Here is a 22,978-nt window from a genome sequence, read left to right on the forward strand (position 1 = left end):
TATGGGGTCACATAGAGTCAGGCAAGACGGAGCATACAGGTCCATTCCAAGGGGTCATAGAGTCAGACATGATTGAGCAACTAACACTTTTACACACACAAGTCATTAGGAACTTAGGAATCTGCAGTGGTTTTAGTGCTTTGATCCTAATGTGCATGCATTAAAACACATGAGCATGACTCATGGGGCTTTAATCAGATTGTCTTTCATTTTGACTTTAAGCTTGAATTTAACAAGTGTGATTATCTGGTTTTTCTAGCCGGGAGCAGATTAGACTCTACACATCAGAGGAGACCCTGGGGTGAGGGGAGGGGTGCTGAGAACAGGAGAAGGGAGAGCAAGAAGCTGTCAGAAAGCAGAGATCCCTTTGTATTTTGATATCTGAGAAAAAAAGTCACAAGAAGATTATTGATTTACCTTTTCCGAGTACAGGTTGTGAAGCAACATTTCCCTGTGAATTGAAAGGAACACACTGAGAAATCATTTATAAATTCAACAAAACATGACTGCTCTCTAAAGCACCATGGTTTTTAAAAGGGTTCATACAGTCTTCTAAACACTGGACAAATAGAAATTTCTCTAAATCCTTACTAAAACATACAGCAAAATGGAATTTGTTTTCAACCTTAAAATCCAAAAGATGTGAATTTGACTGAGAGTTTACATTTGTGACATTAAAATACTGTTTATATGAGCTTATTACATGTTTGAATCTTATAAGAAAATTTACATTAAAACAATAATATCCCTGAGTAGATATGTTAGATGGTATGAGGCACCAATAATTTATAATTTATACACCAATAATTTATGCTGATTGACTAAAATGAGATTATGATTAATGGTTAGTATACAGAAACTAGTGGGGCTTCCCTTGTAGCTCAGTCGATAAAGAATCTGCCTGCAATGCGGGAGACCTGGGTTTGATTCCTGGGTCGGGAAGATCCCCTGGAGAAGGAGATGGCAACCCACTCCAGTATTCTTGCCTGGAGAATCCCATGGACAGAGAAGCCTGGTGGGCTACAGTCTATGGGGTCGTAAGAGTTGGACACGACTGAGTGAATAAGCACACATACAGAAACTAGAAAGGATTATTTCAAATTATAAAAAATGGTTTCTCAAACTTTTAACAGGGAAAATACACTGAATGCACATGTGCTGCTGCTAAGTCACTTCAGTCGTGTCTGACTCTGTGCGACCCCACAAACGGCAGCCCACCAGGCTCCCCCGTCCCTGAGATTCTCCAGGCAAGAACACTGGAGTGGGTTGCCATTTCCTTCTCCAATGCATGAAAGTGAAAAGTGAAAGTGAAGTCGCTCAGTCGTGTCCGACTCTTTGCGACCCCATGGACTGCACCCTACCAGGCTCCTCCGCCCATGGGATTTTCCAGGCAAGAGTACTGGAGTGGGTTGCCTTTGCCTTTTTTCTCTATAAATATATACAAATGCTGCTGCTGCTGCTAAGTCGTGTCAGTCATGTCCAACTCTGTGCGACCCCATAGAGCAGCAGCCTGCCAGGCAAGAACACTGGAGTGGGTTGCCATTGCCTTCTCCGAATGCACATGTAGTACTCTGCTATTTCTAAAACACAATGAAAATAATTTAAAAGATAAAATTGTATAAATTTATACAGACTAGTGATGCCAACAAAGGTCCATTTAGTCAAGGCTATAGTTTTTCTAGTGGTCATGTATGGATGTGAGAGTTGGACTGTGAAGAAAGCTGAGCACAGAAGAATTGATGCTTTTGAACTGTGGTGCTGGAGAAGACTCTTGAGAGTCCCTTGGACTGCAAGGAGATCCAACCAGTCCATTCTGAAGGAGATCAGTCCGGGGTGTTCTTTGGAAGAAATGATGCTAAAGCTGAAACTCCTGTACTTTGGCCACCTCATGCAAAGAGTTGACTCATTGGAAAAGACTCTGATGCTGGGAGGGATTGGGGGCAGGAGGAGAAGGGTATGACAGAGGATGAGATGGCTGGATGGCATCACCGACTTGACGGAGGTGAGTTTGGGTGAACTCCGGGAGTTGGTGATGGACAGGGAGGCCGGGGCATGCTGTAATTCGTGGGGTCACAAAGAGTCGGACACGGCTGAGCAACTGAACTGAACTGAACTGAACTGAGTGATGGGTGATGCTAACAATATTTTGGATGATGTAAAGTGGGTGGAGAAGACAACAGAGTAGAGATAATTGAATATGAAGTGTTAGTGAGAAGCAAGCCCATCCAAGCCAAAGAAGCCCAGAAACAATTAGCAGGCATCTGAGAAGGAGAATACTCCAGTACTTTGGCCACCTGATGGGAAGAACTGACTCGTTCAAAAAGACCCTGATTCTGGGAAAGATCGAAGGCCGGAGGAGAAGGGGACAACAGAGGATGAGATGGCTGGATGGCATCACCGACTCGATGGACATGAGTTTGAGTGAGCTCCGGGAGTTGGTGATGGACAGGGAGGCCAGTTGTGCTGCAGTCCATGGGGTTACAAGGAGTTGGACACATCTGAGTGACTAAACTGAACTGAAAAGGAAGAAATGAGACACAGGCTGAAAATGTAGGGGTGGGTTGAATGTCTGTATAAGGAACAGACAAGTCCCCACTTCTCCCTAATCCCTTCTAATTTAGCATCTATCCTTCTTCAGCCTAAATAGGACACTGGAGCTTGATTCAAGTGGAGAAATTAAATGAAAAATCTCCAGATCTGGGTTCACAGACAGTGTGGGAAGCAAGAAAGGCTACTACAAAGAGAGGAGAGGAATTAAGTGAACATCCACATGATGAACTTTGAGACTCTCAGGAACTCTGCTGCTTGGCTTTAATAGCTCTGGTGGATAAGAGTATGACAATCCTTACCACCACATTCCACCCCAGCAGGGAAATTAGAGAACCCGTAACCTATGAAACTGAACAGAGCTGGAGGAAAACCTCAGGGAATCTCATATTTGGAGCCAGTCCCACCCCCAAATGAAGCTCATTTATCCCCAATTATCTCAAATTAAAGCTGCCAGCTGACAAGCTCTATCCATGCCATAAAGCTTCTTCTAATCACCAGCCCTTTAATGTCATAAACTCCTTATATGTGTATAACAAAGTACTACCAGGCAATTGAGGAAAGAGCCCCATATAAAAGAAAGAAACTAATGGATGTGGGTAGAGAGATTCATAGGAACCAGAAATAATAATATAGGGAGACGTTTTAAAAGTTAGTATTATCAGAAAGTTAAGATAGTCATTTATCAAATAGTAAACTTCTATAAAAATACATCAAGAATAAGGTAGAGCTCTTAGAATCTAAAAATAGGAAAGTGAAATAAATTCAACAGAAAGTTTGAATGTAAAGTTGATTAAAAAAAGACTAAAACCGAAAAAACTTTTCAAAGAAAACATAGATGAAGAGCTTTGTTGGATTTGACACTGGTTTCTTAGATTTGACAACAAAGACACAGACAACAAAAGTAAAAAAAATTGGACTATGTAGAAAATCTTGTCATTCAAAAAGAGATAATCAACAGTGAAAATGCAGCCTATGAAATGAGAGAAATTATTTGCAAATTGTATGTGTAATAAAGGGTTAACATCAAGAATATACAAAGAACTTCTTGCTCTCATAATCTTCACTTTCCATGCATCTTTTCTCAGGGAGTATTACAAGATGCATGCCATTGAAATTAGAGTATAAAGTAGGAGGACAATATAGTTTCCAAAAATTAGAAAATCCATCAGAGGAGAGAAGAGAAAGTCCCACAATGATAACTGCGGGTTTCTTATCTGTTTGAATAAGAGCAAGAGAGCAAAGGATCCCAGGGTTGTTGTCTCCAGGAAAAGAGTCGGCATTGATAGAGTTATCTCACATGTTCATGTGGTAAAAGTGTTCAGAGGGTGTTTGTTTAATGGCATTTCTTTTTTTTTTTTTTAAAAATTGTTTGGGACAGCTTCCTAATGTGTCATAGAAAAAATAAGCAAGCGAAAAAAAAAATGAAGCAATTATTTGTACATAAAGTTGTATAAGAAAAAATATCTAATCCTTCTACAGCTAGAATATTTTTAAAGAATGAATATTTTAATCCCTTATCATCTTCCTTCCATTACAGCTGGAAGTAGTGATGAAGGTGGAAAGAGAAACAGGTAAATAATTAATTCCTGACTTGTGCTAAATCTTAATTCTTAGGGAACATCTGAAACAGTCCTGTTTTCCCTATCATTTGTATCTATTTTAAGAGGCAAAGATAAGGCAGTTTTGCTGTTTAAAAACATGAACCATATAAGGCTGAGCTAGTCTGTGATAACAAACCAGTCCTGAAATCTCAAAGGCTTTTAACACATAGGGTTAATGTCTCTCTCAGATTCAGTTTATTTGGGGGTACCCCATTTAAAAGGTTCCTTTCCCAGCTCAGACATACCAATATAAACCCTTGTATTTTGTAGCCCTGCCCCTGGGACAGGAGAAGGCAATGGCACCCCACTCCAGTACTCTTGCCTGGAAAATCCCATGAACGGAGGAACCTGGTAGGCTGCAGTCCATGGGGTCGTGAAGAGTCGATCACGACTGAACAACTTCACTTTCACATTTCACTTTCACGCATTGGAGAAGGAAATGGCAACCCACTCCAGTGTTCTTGCCTGGAGAATCCCAGGGACGGGGGAGCCTGGTGGGCTGCCGTCTCTGGGGTCGCACAGAGTTGGACACGACTGAAGTGACTTAGCAGCAGCAGCAGCAGCCCCTGGGACACATGGTTTCCTGATTATTGTGGGAGGAGCAGAGGGGTACCTGTGTGGGGTACCTGTGGGGGTACTGTGAAATGGGTACATATGAAGCTTATTTTCAGTATTATTTATTGTGCTCAAATGCATTTATGTACAATATGTTTCACAGATTAAGGGGAAAAAAAACTTTCATAGTTAAGAACTGGGCTACTAATAAGAGTAACATAGTTACCTGAGACATAGCTTTTGTCAATTGGTTTAAGTCTATCTGACTAAAGGTTGCAGTTTCATCATTTTCAGTAAGAGAAGATAAACCAGATCCTGGAACCAGCCCTTTCTTAATAAAAGATCGTACAAAATGACTATTCGGGAAAAAAAAAAAGAACAATTTCTGTTAATCTCTTGTTTAAAGCTACTAATAAATAACTGTATTTTTTATTGAGATATAAGTGACATACAACATTATTATTAGTTTCAGGTATACAACATAACAATCAGTATTTGTACACATGGCAAAACGGTAATCACAACTCTAAGGAATGTACATCACCATACATTAGTTACAATTTTTTCCCCTTGTGATAAGAACTTTTAAGGCCTAATCTCTTGGTAATTTTCAAATATATAACAGTATTATTAACTATGGCTTCCCTGGTGACTCAGCAGTAGAGTCCACCTGGGTCGATGCAGGAGACACGGATTCAATCCCTAGGTTGGGAAGATCCCCTGGAGGAGGAAATGACAGCCCTTTCCAATATTCTTGCCTGAGAAATCTGATGGACATTGGAGCCTGGTAGGCTACAGTCCAAGGGGTTGCAAGACTCAGACATGACTTAGGGACTAAAGCACCATCATTATTAACTATAGTTACCAGGCTACACATTGCATTCCCAGGACTTATTTATTTTATAACTGGAAGTTTGTATCTTTTGATTTCCTTCACCCATTTTATCCACCCTGACCCCCTGCCTCTGGCAGCCACCAGTCTGTTCTCCTGTATCTATGAGTTTGTTTATTTGCTTAGATACCACAAAGAAGTGAGAATATACGGTATTTGTCTTCCTGGTCTGCCTAATTTCACTTGACACGATGTCCTCAAGATCTATCTATATTGTCACAAGTAGCAAGATTTCCTTCTTTTTATAGTGATTGAATAATATCCCTTTGTATTAGTGTTTTGTCAACAATAGAAAGTCCTGATTTTGTTCATTTTATCAATCTCTTTCTTCCACAACCAGTAGTATTTTTGTGTGTGTGTGTGTTAAAAACATTTAATTGCTTTCTATACTACTGAAGCACTAGTCTCTGTCAGTCACTGCAATGCTGTAAAACTTTTCTAGAACATGGTTTATTTTAAAGCTATGGTGGTCCTCTTTGTTGATGATCAGAACACAAAGGAATCTTACATTTGGAATTGATTTAATTAAATATCAGAGCAATGTATCAGTGCAATAGGAGCCAAAATTTTAATTATGGGTGTGTGATATTTATAGTAGCTACCCAACTACACTGTATTTTCTTTCAGGTTATTACTGACTTGACCCCCAAATCAACACTGCCAAAGCTAGAAGTTTATGGGTACAATATGATAGCATCACTGATTCAATGAACATGAACTTGGGCAAACTCTGGGAGATGGTGAGGGACAGGGAGGCCGGGTGTGCTGCACTCCATGAGGTTGCAGAGTTGCACACCACTTAGCAACTGGACAATAACAACAGAAATATATTTGTTATAGTACAAATATTTTAGGTATGTGTGTTTCAAAGATAAAAGTAATTTTCATGTATATAGAACTTCCTATACTTTTGGATTTTTCCTTGCTGCTGCTGCTGCTAAGTCGCTTCAGTCGTGTCTGACTCTGTGCGACCCCATCGATGGCAGCCTACCAGGCTCCTCTGTCCCTGGGATTCTCCAGGCAAGAACACTGGAGTGGGTTGCCATTGCCTTCTGTTTGGTAAAACTTGCTTTACCTCAAGTTTTAGCTTTGTCTCAGATTTACCTGAAACTGCCACTAGAGGGTAGCACAAACACTTGTGAAGCTCTGATTCTTGCAAACAAGGCCAGGAGCCAGGAGCAGGCAAACCAGGCATATGGTTGCTACAACGACAATGTTTCAAGGAAAAGGGATTGTGTAGCAGTCACACTCCAGGGCTCCTCAAAAACAAACCAACCTACCAGCTTTTTTTTCTGCTGACCTGAGAATTCTGACTATCGAGCAGTTAGGTAGGATGAAATGCCATTCACACATATTTTTGCTTCTGTCTAGTCCAGTTCACACCCTAGTAAAGTAATGCTTAAAATTCTCCAAGCCAGGCTTCAGCAATATGTGAACCGTGAACTTCCTGATGTTCAAGCTGGTTTTAGAAAAGGCAGAGGAACCAGAGATCAAATTGCCAACATCCGCTGGATCATGGAAAAAGCAAGAGAGTTCCAGAAAAACATCTATTTCTGCTTTATTGACTATGCCAAAGCCTTTGACTGTGTGGATCACAATAAACTGTGGAAAATTCTGAAAGAGATGGGAATACCAGACCACCTGACCTGCCTCTTGAGAAACCTATATGCAGGTCAGGAAGCAACAGTTAGAACTGGACATGGAACAACAGACTGGTTCCAAATAGGAAAAGGAGTACGTCAAGGCTGTATATTGTCACCCTGCTTATTTAACTTATATGCAGATTACATCATGAGAAACGCTGGACTGGAAGAAACACAAGCTGGAATCAAGATTGCTGGGAGAAATATCAATAACCTCAGATATGCAGATGATACCACCTTTATGGCAGAAAGTGAAGAGGAACTAAAAGCCTCTTGATGAAAGTGAAAGTGGAGAGTGAAAAAGTTGGCTTAAAGCTCAACATTCAGAAAACGAAGATCATGGCATCCGATCCCATCACTTCATGGGAAATAGATGGGGAAACAGTGGAAACAGTGTCAGACTTTATTCTTCTGGGCTCCAAAATCACTGCAGATGGTGACTGCAGCCATGAAATTAAAAGACGCTTACTCCTTGGAAGGAAAGTTATGACCAACCTAGATAGCATATTCAAAAGCAGAGACATTACTTTGCCAACAAAGGTTCGTCTAGTCAAGGCTATGGTTTCTCCTGTGGTCATGTATGGATGTGAGAGTTGGACTGTGAAGAAGGCTGAACGCCGAAGAATTGATGCTTTTGAACTGTGGTGTTGGAGAAGACTCTTGAGAGTCCCTTGGACTGCAAGGAGATCCAACCAGTCCATTCTGAAGGAGATCAGCCCTGGGATTTCTTTGGAAGGAATGATGCTAAAGCTGAAACTCCAGTACTTTGGCCACCTCATTGGAAGAGTTGACTCATTGGAAAAGACTCTGATGCTGGGAGGGATTGGGGGCAGGAGGAGAAGGGGATGACAGAGGATGAGATGGCTGGATGGGATCAATGACTTGATGGACATGAGTCTGGGTGAACTCCGGGAGTTGGTGATGGACAGGGAGGCCTGCCGTGCTGGGATTCATGGGGTCGCCAAGAGTCGGACACGACTGAGCGACTGATCTGATCTGAGGCAGTTACAATGGATATACAAGGAAATCTGTAACAGGTTCAAGCAGTGAATACCTTAACTGAATCCAATCAAAGGTTGAAGTCACCTAGACCCAGGTTACAGAATTTCATCCACCTTAATTAGGTAAAAAAACTGAAAGGAGGAATAAGAAAATCAAGTAAGGGAGTCACATGGGAAGTTCAGGTTATGAAACCAATCTTCTGTGGTCCCTCTTAGCATAGAGATTCTAGACGTCAGTGTGTGACACTTTGAATCCTGAAAAAATTAGTCCTGGTGGTCTGCAACTCTGGTTCATACAATCCACAAAATATTTGAGAAGTATGCAATCTCAATGAGCTAATAGATAATCAAAAACTATTTGGAATGATAAAATTGTCATCTTAGTGGGTAACACTTAACTATAAAATTAAGTAGAAAAATTACAAGGTTTACTATTTTTATGTTTAAGAAAATTCTGTCTCTATGTGGTATTTTGTGTTTGCAACAGATGAAAAAAATGTAGCATGCTACATAATCTAACAAATTAGGCCATAAAATATAGCTTTGTATTTAATTTTAGGCTTACAATGAAGTTATGGAGGCTTCCCTGGTGGCTCAGCGATAAAGAATCCGCCTGCGATGCAGGAGACTCAGGTTCAATCCCTGGGTTGGGAAGGTCCTCTGGAGAAGGGAATGGCTACCCACTTCAGTATTCTTGCCTGGAGAATCCCATGGACAGAGGAGCTTGGTGGGCCACAGTCCATGGGATTGCAAAAGGTCGTGCATGACTGAGAGTTATAGGTATAAGAGAATTTTTGGTTTGTAAAATCTAATAGTTCAGTTCAGTCGTTCAGTCGTGTCCGACTTTTTGTGACCCCATGGACCGCAGCACGCCAGGCCTCACTGCTGCTGCTGCTGCTGCTAAATCGCTTCAGTCGTGTCTGACTCTGTGCGACCCCAGAGACGGCAGCTCACCAGGCTCCCCTGTCCCTGGGATTCTCTAGGCAAGAACACTGGAGTGGGTTGCCATTTCCTTCTCCAATGCATGAAAGTGAAAAGTGAAAGTAAAGCTGCTCAGTTGAGCCGACTCTTAGCAACCCCATGGACTGCAGCCTACCAGGCTCCTCCGTCCATGGGATTTTCCAGGCAAGAATACTGGAGTGGGCTGCCATTGCCTTCTCTGCGAGGCCTCCCTGTCCATCACCAACTCCTGGAGTTTACCCAAACTCATGTCCATTAAGTCGGTGATGCCATCCAACCATCTCATCTTCTGTCGTCCCCTTCTCCTCCTGCCTTCATCTTTCCCAGCATCAGGGTCTTTTCAAATGAGTCAGCTCTTTGTATCAGGTGGCCAAAGGACTGGAGTTTCAGCTTCAGCATCAGTCCTTCCAATGAACACCCAGGACTGAGTTCCTTTAGGATGAGCTGGTTGGATCTCCTTGCAGTCCAAAGGACTCTCAAGAGTCTTCTCCAACACCACGGTTCAAAAGCATCAATTCTTATGCATAGGAAAAATCAAGATTCCCCAGAAACATCATTTTGATTATTTGAATTTTTAATAATGATTTATATAACTTGTAAGGGATGTCCCTGGTGGTTCAGACAGTAAGGAATCTGCCTGCAATGAGGGAGACCTGGGTTCAATCCCTGGGTCGGGAAGATTTCCTGAAAAAGGGAATGGCAACCCACTCCAGTATTCTTTCTTGGAGAATTCCATGAACAGAGGGGCCTGGCAGACTACAGTCCATGGGGTCGCAAAGAGTCGAATATGACTGAATGACTAACATTTTCTTCTTTCTCATATAATTGGCAAGAGTTTATTTATTATTCTTTTTGGCTTTTAAAGTACTTAAAGAAAAATAAAATATGCCACTGTTGTAAATGCAATTTAAAATGTTTAAATAAATTCAGCTGACTTTTAAAATTTATTTAAAATTTTTATAGAAATTAATAATATATTTATAAGATTTTTTACAAGTTAAAATGAAAGTTTGAGGAAAACTAGATTTGCAAATATATAACAGAACAAATCTTTCAAACCAAAGTAGCAGCAAATTGATTTTTCTGTTTATAAGATTCACATGGCTAGCTATGTCTACTTTGCAGCCTAGCAGTCCCTCCTCACTCACTTTTCAGTGTTTAATCATTGATGGCACAGAACTGCAGGAGCCTTAAAAGTAAGATATTTCAATATTATTTCTAATATTTTCAACTTAACTAGAATCCAAAAATTGTAGATTAACTGGCTATGATGCAAACAGGCTCTAGAAGTAGGAAAATACAATGAATAGACTTCTGATCTAAATTCTGACTGCTTTTATTCATCAGTTTATACTCTTATCATGGATTTTAATATATCCAAGGGAAGGATAAACCATATCTAGTGGTAATTGTATTCATGACATATATAAGCCTATCATATATATATATATAAGCCATTCAAAAATTTTACTGATTTAAAAAATTAGAAAAAAGTACACACATCATAAATGTAAAACCTGATGAAAACCTACCAAGTAAACATGGCCATATCACCATTATTCAGATCAAGAGATATTGTCAGGCCCCACAAATCCTCCCAGGTGTCCTTGCCCATCACAGCCAACACTCCTCCCCACGGGTAACTTCCTGACTATTGAGTTCCAGCACCATATATTGCTTTTTCTTTTTAATATCTGTATTAGTAAAATAATTAAAAATAAACCATATATATTTTTATATGGTTTATTTGGTCTAATATTTTTGTATGTGACATTTATCCATGCTGATTTTTGTTGCAGTATTTCTTTCACTTTATATCTATATATTATCATATTATATGTCTTAGGTTTTACTATGATATCCAGCTTCAGTTTTCTCTGCATTTACATTATGTGACTTTTCTTAGAAATTCCTGAATCTTGATTTTTTTTTTAACTTTTGGGATAATTTCCCCATTATATTTTTATTTCATGATTATTCCCCAAACTCTATCCTGTACTTCTAGGACCCATATACAAGTATGTTGATCTTTATCAACTTGTCTTATAAGTCTTTTACTGTACTTTCCCTCATTTTTTTCTTTTTGGTTTTAGTCTCTGAACATCAATCTGAATATTGTCTTTTGACATGTTTTCATTTTTCTGACTTGTTTTTTTTTTGTTTGTTTGACTTAATCTGTGATTAAACACATCCATTGAATTCTAAATATCAGTTATTTTGTCTTCCTTGGTTCTAGAATCCCATTTTCTAAACCATTTTATATACTATTGAATATTATTTATTTTTATTTTTTACAACTTTATTGAGGGATTATTGAAGTACAGTTAACTGCACAAAGAATAAATTTGATAATCCTTGATATATGTACATATCCATGTGTTAGTTATCAATTGCTTCATAACAAATCACCACACTTTTAATGGTAAAATCGTATCACCCACTGCTCCTTTTCATTTCTGCTATCTGTAGACTTCATTTTCACCATGATGAACTTCCCAGGTGGCACTAGTGATAAAGGATCTGCTTGCCAATTCAGAAGATGCAAGAGATGCAGATTCAATCCCTGGATGGAGAAGAGCCCCTGGAGTAGGAAATGGCAACCTGCTCCAGCCCCAGTGTTCTTGCCTGGAAAATTCCATGGACAGAGGAACCTGGCAGGCTACAGTCCACAGGTTCACAAAGAGTCAGACACAACTGAGTGACTGAGCACATAAACAAAACTCATTAAAAGCATTAGACACAGGATCACAGGTTTTATTTCTATCCCTACTGTCACATTCAAATATTAGTAAATTTGGATTCTTCCTTCCCTTCTTTCTTTTTCTTCTTCATTGTCTTTGCTGTTATATTTAGTTGCTCTTTTTGTTTGTTTGTTTCCTTCTAAGAGTGACAGGCTTCATCTCCCAGGTATTTATGACAGTCATTTGATCTTGTGATTTAATTTACCAGGTAACAAAGAGCTGACTCATTTGAAAAGACCCTGATGCTGGGAAAGATTGAGGGCAGGAGGAGAAGGGGAGGGCAGGAGGAGAAGGGGATGACAGAGGATGAGGTGGTTGGATGGCATCACCCACTCGATGGACATGGGTTTGGGTGGACTCCAGGAGTTGGTGATGGACAGGGAGGCCTGGCGTGCTGTGGTTCATGAGGTCACAAAGAGTCGGACATGACTGAGCGACTGAACTGAACTGAATCAAAAACATTTCCCAATGCTAACATTTAAATTAAAACAAAATACTGTGTTGTTCCCAAACAGAAGCCAAAGCTGTAAAACCTGACATATTTAGGCCTTATTTTAACCAATTCAAAATTTATCTTAAATGTTTATTACTGTGAAATAGAAACTAAATTTTTGTTTTCCTATAATCACTGCATTTACACAAACTTTAATACATTTGCCACCAAACCATACAATTTTAACTACACAAATCACAAAATACTTTATCTGTTAACAAGAGGTATTCACGGGAAAGACTGTTAAATACTTACGTTTCTGTTGGAATTGTAAATGGAGTCATTCTATAGTTCAAAAATGGACTTGAAATCTCAAGAAATTGGTCAGGCTTCTTTATTACTATTTCTAAAAAGAGAAAGGTAGTGTTCTACACTTATTAAAAGAAATATTCCAAGATTATATGTAGAATTTACCATTTAATGCAATACTGATTAGATTAGCCATTTACTCAGCAAATTTCAATAGACTTAAATAGAAATGTATGTGATACATAAAGTTTTGTACTAAAAAGGCTTTATAGATCCTGCCAATTTGAGATTTCTTTAGTCTTCCTTCAGTTGCTTTCCAGATTTACAACATGAAACAATGAAATCTCAAGGGAGAAAGTCGGCCATGTCTTCCAGAGTTATTACTGTACTTGGCATTTGCTGCTATTTCAAGTACAAGAAAGACTTTCTATAAAAGTCTTTTACTAAAAAACGTGTTCTTTTGGTTAACCTCTAACAACACAATTGCTCAAGACTTAAAAAAAAAAAAAGTGGGCTAAATACATGAAGTTAGTAGTAGAAGAACAGAAAATGTAACAAATAAAGGTCAGAAGTAGAAAAGAAAGCAATAGGTCAAGAAAATAGTTATGGGTATTTCTAAAGGTGTCTGGAGTAACTTCTCAATGGATAAGGCACACAGCCCATGCACTAATATGGTGAACACTGAATTAAACATTAGGCATGATTATCTTCACCAAAGCTGCTATAGCAGTGGAAAAGATGCCCACAGGATGAAGAGAAGTGAGAATATGACACAGTGCATTTGACTTTTCTGTGCTTGTTCTGTGATCATCTCTAAATTGATCTCTTTCTCTGTTTCCGGTTAATTTTCACTTGAAATTCTAAACCCAGTGGAGAGAAGAAAGAGCAATGTGGTAAGCCTCAAAGTGGAAGACCTCAGTTCTGGAATCCCATCAATCCTGAGGTTTTCTTCCACAGCTTACAACAGAGACATAGAGTTATACAACAGTCAGTAGCAAAAATCAGAAAATAGCTGTATAGTCAATATTTTTCCTTTCCTTCATCTATTTCTGATGTTCTGAAAGAACTGTTTTAAGTGTGGCTCTATGCATTTAGGGTTTCCCAGGTGGCTCAGTGGTAAAGAATCCGCCAGCCATTGGAGGAGATACAGGAGACAGTTTCGACCCCTGAGTAAAGAAAATCCCCTGAGGAGGAATTGGCAACTCACTCCAGTATTCTTGCCGGGAAACTCCCGTGGACAGAGGAGCCTAGCGGGCTACAGTCCATGGGGTCACAAGAGTAAGGCACAGCTGAGCACAACAACCTTTGCATTTAATTAAAATATAGCTTTTAATTAAATTAAAATATAGCTTTTAATTAAATTAAAATATACCAAGATTTTTCTCTCAAGCATCACGTGAATTCTGATCTTTGGAAAAACAAAAGTGGACAGGAAGGAAAGAGGGAGGGAGGAAAATTGGAAAGTTTCTGGAATCAAAATCAACAGTTGGCACTGGAGTGGCATCAACAGCCTGTTGCAGAAACTCAAGGAATGTAAAGAAATAACTGAAATAATGAAGCAGGTGGGAGAGAGGCAGACAAGGTTAGTAAAAAAAAATTAAAATAAAAATAAACTGACCGTTTCTCCTTTACATCTAAGCCAGATATTTCTTTAATCTTTGTTCTTTTCTGGCAAGGATAAAACATGTTGTGCTAGAAAATTTTTGCCACCAGCTGTACTGGTTGTATCAACGTAGGCAGAAAGCAAATGTGAAGAAAATTACATGGTTAACAGTTGTTATTTATATCTTAAAAACATGTAAGTTATGGTTGGAAGTAGGAGGCAAGGAACAGGTAAATACTCCAATCTCTGTGGCTATTGTAGTTTTAGGATCCTGAGTACCACTGAGACTTATGCATTGCTCTGTGGCTGAGATACAGTTCTTCTGTCCCATGCACTGAAGGATCAGCAGTACTTGAATTGGTAGCAGGAACACAGCAAGCATCATCATTAAGAGTACAAGCCGTGGTTCACGGGACCGACCATTTAAAGCTTATTTACATGCTTTTTAGGGATGCCTTTAGTAAATTGGCACTAGGTATGTTCACTGTGGTTTTGACTTCATTGTTCATTCAAGGACAGGCCTAATGCAATAACCTCTAGAATGTGATGACCTGTTACTGGATGAATACAATTAGAAGATAATGAGGTACTGGAAAAGAAAAAGGAAGAAAATGAGAAAGCAAGGAAATGAACACAAAAAAAAGATAACAAAAAAGATAATTTAAGCTTTTTGGAATAGGAAATATATATATACATACACACACACATATAAACCACAGCACTCCAATTCTTTATCATCTTTCATTAAAAGCTGCAAGTGTAAATTAGCTACGGGAAGGCCATATGTTTACTTTGAATCAACATAAACAAACTAAGCTATTCTGTTAGGCCATAATTTTTTAATTTTTACTTTTTGTTTTCTAATCCCCTCTGCTCATGATTTTTCATTTATGGTCTTGCTCATTTCTTCTCTTGCCATGTTGGTCTCTCTTCCATTCGAACATGGTCCTCACAGAAGGAGTGTAAATGAAGACATAGAGAAATGATTAAAGGAATAAAAAAATAGACTTGGATTATAAGGAATTCAGAAATAAAAGACAAGAATAAGAACCAGGTGGGAACAGACTCCTTGGCATATTCTCAGCCTGTGTGAACCTGTGTATTTCCAAGCACAATTGCTGTTCATTGGCTACACGACAATATTGACAGGAGCCAGCCCAGGCAGAAGTCCTACTCCTATAGCAGTTTCAAATAGAATTCAGTCAATTCAAAGATGATGTCCTACTGGGCACCACAGAATGATCCCCATGTTGGAAATTCACACCAGTGGGTTAACATATATACTATTTAACTTTCTGCATTATTTGCTCCAAACCACTTTTCTATCACAGTCATAATCATAGTGCCATCATCCAAAGAATGGCCTTTATTTATCTGGTCAGTTTAGATGTGAAAACCAAACTAACCAGAGTCTGAGATGTGCAGAAGTCGTTCTTTCAGACATAAAATTAGATGAAGGCTGTAAGTGTAATGTTGGTTTGCTTTCTTGATATATCTCTCACGTTACAAATAAAACTATTAGAACTTCATAGAGAGAAATGTTGATTAGATTTTTGGACAATATGAACCATACCTTGAGCTTCATCTGTTATAACAGCTTCTTTTTTTTGACGAAAGAGTTTCCAAGGAGGTACAGGAGGTGGTTTTGGTGGTGCTATAAGGGGGCAGGATCTAGTTCTTGTGACCAGCACAGGATGGCTACAGATATGGGAAAGCCCATATTCTCTAAGCTTCCCAGCAGAATCAGCCTAAAAAGTGGAAGGCAGGGTTAAAAGGATTTTTTGTATCTGCTTTATGCATTTAAGATAACACTTTTCATCATTATAGAAATATTATCACCACTATTCTAGAGAGATATAGTGGTAATATTTCTGCATCCTTTAGTGTAAGCACCAGGGCTTCCCTGGTAGCTCAGATGGTAGAGAATCTGCCTGCAATACAGGAGATCCAGCTTTGATCCCTGGGTCAGGAAGGTGCCCTGGAGAAGGAAATGGCAATCCACTCCAGAATTCTTGCCTGGAGAATCCCATGGACAGAGGAGCCTGGCGGGCTACAGTCCATAGGGTTGCAAAGAGTCAGACACAACTAAGTTACTAACACACACACATAGTGTAAGCGCTATTACTGTCTGTATTTCTTTCAATCTTTTAGGGTATCTGGGGCTCCCTGTTTTTATTTACAAAATGAGGGACTAGAACTAGAAGTCACTTTTCAGTTCTAAGATTTTAAGATTCTATGACATTGCAGAAATCTCAGAATATCAGTTTTGGTCCAAAATTAATCAACTATTACTTTTGTTGGACTTCCCTGGAGTCTCAGATGGTAAAGAATCTGCCTGCAATGTAGGAGATCCAGGTTCTATCCCTGGGTTGGGAAGATACCCTGGAGAAGGGAATGGCTACCCATTCCAGTATTCTTACCTGGAAAATTCTATGGACAGTGGAGCCTGGTGGGCTATAGTCCATATAGGGTCATAAAGAGTTGGACACAACTGAGCGACTAACACTTTCTTTAAAGGTTAAAGATTTGATACAAGTACTTAACATATAAAGTCTTTGTCAGTTTTTTTTTTTTTTTTCTTTACCAGCAATTACTTGATAGTTTTCAAAAAACCCCACTGCCCTTACTGTGTTGGGTCCGTGAGGGTAACCAGTTGCCTTGTCTACAGTTTATGTCCTCAGGCTTCCCTACACAAAATCCCCATGATCACTCCTGACAAAGGAGGCATTCACAGAAGGGCAGATGGTCCGGGCAAATCCAAATCAAGTCATTGGAAGAAATTCAAGTCATTGTAGAAATTCAGCTACTGACTGATGACTGAAAGATGCGTAAGAAATCAAAAGGTATGTGAAGGTTGAAGTAACATACCCTGTAGTCAAATTCTGATATTCATGGTCTAAACCCTGACACATTTAAAGTAAAATAAAACATTAACTACATTAAAATCAGTTTTGCCAATAACTGTTTTTCTTCCTAGTGGTTTTATATCATTGATTTCTATGCAAATAGCAATGTTTGAAAATGAAAATTTGCAAAGCAGTCATTTGAATTAGGGTCAGAAGCTCATCTACTAGCCTATTGGAAATTACTGCCTCAGCTAGAACATGTATTATTAAGTTCAGTAGAGTTATTTAAAAGCTTTATAAATATATGGAATAAAAAGAAAAGTTGCTTCAATGTTTTAAATTTTTTTTTTTAAAAAAGCACTAATTTAAGGAGAGGAAATTGTCATGCCCCTTTTATCCCATCTATATGGTGGCAATTCATTGAAGAAATTCAGAAACCTCTGAAATTATGCTTTAATAATTCAAGGTCATCTCTTTGTGACCCTTTGGACTGTAGCCTGTGGGCTCCTCTGTCCACTGAATTTCCCAGGCAAGAATACTGGAGTGGGTTGCCATTTTTCCCCTCCAGGGGATCTTCCTGATCCAGGGATTGAACTGGCATCTCTTGTATCTCCTGCATTGCAGGCAGATTCTTTACCCACTAAGCCACTGGGGAAGCCCTAAGTAGTATTTATAAGTTGAATAATTTCTGGATAGTTCATACATTTGCTCTACATATCTCAGTTCCTTCTTATAATTGCAACCAAAATTGTAATCCACTTGCTTTCTCTTTTGAACAGTGGAACACCAGAAAACAAAACTATTCAAGGCATTCAGAAGATGTAAGATATAGTATTAAATAATTATGTATAGTATTTTCATCTATTATATTATTTAAATAATTCACAAAAGTATTAGCTTGATGTAAAGCATGTAAACCAGTTTCTCATACTTCACTTTATTTCCAACATACTACACAATACTTCTGAATAAGGTAAAGTAATGCTTAATAATTGTTATAGTTTGATATTGAGAAACTTTGTTTAAGGGTTCCAGATTTCCTTATATTAGAATTAGGGACAGAGAGTAATTTAAAATAGTGAAACATTCTAGTGAAATACTTAATAGGCCTCTTCAGGACATATTTTTGAATAATTCATGTTTTTGTTGTTGTTTAATCACTAAGTTGTATCTGGCTTTTTGCAAACCCATGTACTATAATCTGCCAGGTTCCTCTGTCCATGGGATTTCCAAGGCAAGAGTACTGGAATGGGTTGCCATTTCCTTTTCCAGGGGAATCTTCCTGACCCAGGGATTGAACCTGCATCTCCTGCATTGGCAGGCAGATTCTTTACCACTGAGTCACCAGGGAAGCCCAAATGCAAGACAAACCAGAAGTTTCTTTGCCCATAACACCCTTTCACTCTCTTATTTAGTCCACCTCAGATATTCTAAAAGTAAGGTTTGAGAAGGTAGAGGAGGCTTTTTTAGAACTCCCAGTTAACCCATTTAAATAAAAAGAAAATAATAAATAAACAAATAAAACTAAAATTTAGAAGACCCAGAAGTAATAAGATGGGGGGATAAGGTAGGGTAATTTGTGACACTGTTTCTTTCCAAGTTTTGCTTTGTTTTCTTGCATTCTTTACCAATTCTTCACATAAAGGTAAAGTGTTGACTTTATTTTACAAGTTGGTCTTATTGTCTTTGGGGCTAGAATTTTTTGCTATGTACTCCATTTAATAAAATTCCATTAGAAAGAATTTTATTCTGTAGATTTATCTTCAAAACATGATATCATCTTTATATTCTGATTTTACCAAGAGACCCTGCTTATCCTAATAGCTAATGTAAAAGAATCAGCAGGAGACTGTAATGTTGGAGGCAGTTCATTACAGCTTGGAAGCTCATCTCATTACTATTACAGACACTGGGCCAATTCCTGAACCACTGGTCCCTGTAAGACATTTCAACCCCCACAGGGAGGATTTATAACACTCTGCATGTCCAGGCTCCCTTCCACACCTCAGACTGCCTCTAAAACTTCTCCTTTTGCAATCTGTTCAAACTCTAGTAGTCCCTTCAACCCAGTGGGTTATCCTTCACCTCCAAACTTTCCAACATAAGCTTCCTTCTGCTTTATGCATATGCTTTTTCCTACTTTCCAGGCTAACTTTAAAGCCATGGCTGAAACAATTTTCTTTTTTTTTTTTTTTTTTCCTTTGGGAAGACTTCCCTCAGTTCAGTTCAGTTGCTCAGTTGTGTCTGACTCTGCGACCCCATGGACTGCAGCACACCAGGCTTCCCTGTCCATCACCAACTTTGGGAGCTTGCTCAAACCCATGTCCATAGAGTCTGTGATGTCATCCAACCATCTCATCCACTGTTGTCCCCTTCTCCTCCTGCCTTCAATCTTTCCTAGCATCAAGGTCTTTTCCAATGAGTCAGTTCTTCGCATCAGGTGGCCAAAATATTGGAGTTTCAGCTTCAGCATCAGTCCTTCTGATGAATATTCAGGGTTGTTTTCCTTTAGGATTGATTGGTTTGATCTCCTTGCAGTCTTCTCCAACACCACAGTTCAAAAGCATCAATTATTTGGTGCTCAGCTTTCTTTATGATCCAACTCTCACATCCATACATGACTACTGGAAAAATGATAGCTTTGACTAGATGAACCTTTGTCAACAAAGCAATGTCTCTGCTTTTTAATATGCTGCCTAGGTTTGTTATAGTTTTTCTTCCAAGAAGCAAGCGTTTTATAATTTCATGGCTGCAGTCACCATCTGCAGTGATTTCCTTAATCACCCACTAGACAGCAAGATGTGTCTCTGCCATGTGTTCCATATACATTTTTTTTTGCTCCTTCATTAATTCGTTTATTTGGTTACTCATTCAATGCACTTTATTTAAATGCTACATCTACCATATTCCAAGCAACTTCTATTATGCCAATATTCTAACTTTATTACTGTTTGCTTGTCTGCTTTTCTCATCAACTCCAGACTTTGTGGGGAGAGTCCTTATTAATCACGCTCAACATGGTGTCTTCCTCAGATTCCAGCTAGTTGTTTAGCAAAGAATAATTAATTAACATCTGTTGAATTAATGAATAAACATGTGCTTTTTTTGGGCCTTTTAAATTAAAAATTTTTGTTTACCCGTTTTTCAGTCGGAAAGACAAAAGTTCAAGTGAATTTTTCTGTGCCTTCTTTTTTGTGTAATTACAATGTAAATCTTATCTTTTTGTTTTTCAATTTTAAAAAATATTTAAGTACTTCCCATGGAACACTCCTCAAAGCATGGCTCATGGTCTTTTGTAGCCCACAGTATTAGAGGGTTTAATTTCTCTGGAATAGCTAAGGCAATGGCCAGTGTCAGGTAGTAAGATTAAGAAAAATTAAAATCAGGGCTGATGCAGCCATCCTAAAAAGAGACTTAAGTTGAGGGGGGCCCTGAGAAGCACACTTGGATTTAACCATGACTAAACTTGAATAACTTTTCATTAAAAACAGAGGAACTGCCCTTTTCTCTACATTCATAATAGCACATTATGTCCTATTGTCTTGACAATATTACCCTTCTTACATTGCAGACTTTTGCAGTAAGGAATGTTTCCTATCTAAAAAAGAAAAGGATAAGGTGGAGGCAGGAAGAAGGAAAGAAACGGAAGAAGAAACGATAACATTTATGCTCCTTGGTCAAATCATCCAGAAGACAAATAAAAGTGCAATAATCATACAATTGGTGTATTTACATTTCAACCAAATTTCCATTCAATTTTTTAACAGTAAGCTGTTTCTAATTAATCAAATTATTATATTACTGTCTTCTTATACTTTAATGTAATGATTTCAAACACACGGAATTCTAGCAATAAAGTGCTGGATGTCTAAAAGTCCCCCTAGAGGGTTAGGGATCAATACAAATGCAATAAGATGTTTGTGTAAATAGACTGAAGAGTAATCTGGTGAGATTTACCCTTTAAAAGGGAAGGAGAAAAAAATGATTTTTTATGTCCAAAACCCAAAGATAACATAAAAATTATGGCAAATCCACACATCTCATGTAACTTAAATATTATGTTGTCAAATGTTTAACATCACAGGAAAATGTTAGTGATACAGTGTCAAGTGAAAAAGCTAATTTCCAAACAGAAAGTAAAATAGAATTTCCCTGAGTAAAAAATTTATACACATATACATGTAGAAAATATGCAGAGAAGAAAAAAAAAGCAAAGTACATATGCCAAAATGTTAACAGTGCCTATGACTAGGCATTTATGTTACAAATATTCAAATTTTATTCCCTTTGTCCATATTTTCTAAATTTTCTATAAGTTGTTAACTTTCTAAGAAAAAAGCGATTAACATTTTTGTGTGTATTATTTTAAGGCATTCATAGCAGTGGTTTACTAGATATGAATTCATTTAATTTGTCTTAGGTTGAGAAAATACATATGACCTGTTTATAGAAAGGTGATGTATTATTACTTAGAAATGATTTACACAGTTCTCACTGAAATACATAATTTGATGCCCTTTGTTTACTATGAAAAGAATTGATAAACTATATGAAACTACATCTTTTTTTTTTTTTTTTTTTCAGGTTAAACTATTGCAATCATCTGGGCTTCCCTGGTAGCTCAGCTGGTAAAGAATCTGACCGCAGTGTGGGAGACCTGGGTTGAATCCCTGGGTTGGGAAGATCCCCTGGAAAAGGCCATGGCAACCCACTCCAGGATTCTTGCCTGGAAAAGCCCCATGGACAGAGAAGCCTGGTGGGCTGCAGTCCATGGGGTTGGTCGCAGAGTGGAACACAACTGAGGGACTAAGCACAAAACAGCATTAAGAAAACTTTGCCTGTACTGAGTCCCTGTACCAAAGTGAACACAGAGACAAGACTGAAATTCAAGAATAGAATTTTAATTGAATTCTGGTATATTTTTCTACTTTCGTTGTTGCAAAAGGGTGTTGACAAACTTTGGAAAATTCCTAAAGAGATGCGAGTATCAGACCACCTTACCTGTCTGCAGAGAAATCTGTATGCAGGTCAAGAAGCAACAGTTAGAACTGGACATGGAACAATAGACTGGTTCAAGATTGGAAAAGGAGTAGAGAAGGCTGTCTACTGTCACCTGGCTTATTTAACTTATATGAGAGTACATCATGCAAAATGCCAGGCTGGATGAATCACAAGCTGAAATCAAGATTGCTGGGAGAAATTTCAACAACCTCATATATGCAGATGATAGTATTCTAATGGCAGAAAGTGAAGAGGGGCTTCTTGATGAGGGTGCAAGAGGAGAGTGAAAAATCTGACTTGAATCTCAACATTTAAAATGAAAGATCATGGCATCTGGTCTCATCACTTCATGATAAATAGAATGGGGAAAAAGTGGGAGCAGAGACAGATTTTCCTTTTTTGGGGCACCAAAATCACTGCAGACTGTGACTGTGGCCATGAAATTAAAAGACGCTTGTTCCGTGGAAAGAAAGCTATGACAAATCTGGACAGTGTATTAAAAAGCAGAGACATCACTTTGCTGACAAAGGTGCATTATAGTCAAAACTATGGTTTTTCCTGTAATCATGTATGAATGTGAGAGGTGGACCATAAGGAAGGCTGAGTGCTGAAGAATTGATGCTTTTGGATTGTGGAGCTGGAGAAGACTCTCGCGAGTCCCTTGGACAGCAAGGAGACCAAACTAGTCAATCTTTAAGGAAATCAACCCTGAAAATTCATTGGAAGGACTGATGCTGAAACTGAAGCTCTAATACTTTGGCCACCTGATGTGAAGAGCCAACTAACTGCAAAAACCCTGATGCTGGGACTGAAGACAAAAAAAGGGGATAGCAGAGGATGAGA

At 38.5% G+C, this 22,978-nt stretch overlaps 1 protein-coding gene across 2 annotated transcripts in view; it reads right to left on the minus strand.

Annotated features, from left to right (window-relative positions):
- Nucleotides 1-22,978, minus strand: part of ADGB (androglobin) — a 187,019-nt gene that overhangs the window by 91,176 nt on the left and 72,865 nt on the right. For both annotated transcript variants that reach the window (XM_025294426.3, XR_003111870.3), the window contains exons 11-14: nucleotides 15,862-16,036; nucleotides 12,692-12,782; nucleotides 4,933-5,062; nucleotides 418-451 (exon numbers count right to left, since the gene is read on the minus strand). In XM_025294426.3, the coding sequence (XP_025150211.3) occupies nucleotides 418-451; nucleotides 4,933-5,062; nucleotides 12,692-12,782; nucleotides 15,862-16,036 (430 nt within the window). The remainder of the gene's footprint in view (nucleotides 1-417; nucleotides 452-4,932; nucleotides 5,063-12,691; nucleotides 12,783-15,861; nucleotides 16,037-22,978) is intronic.

This window comes from Bubalus bubalis, chromosome 10, assembly GCF_019923935.1.
Source record: "Bubalus bubalis isolate 160015118507 breed Murrah chromosome 10, NDDB_SH_1, whole genome shotgun sequence".
Lineage (NCBI taxonomy): Eukaryota > Metazoa > Chordata > Mammalia > Artiodactyla > Bovidae > Bubalus > Bubalus bubalis.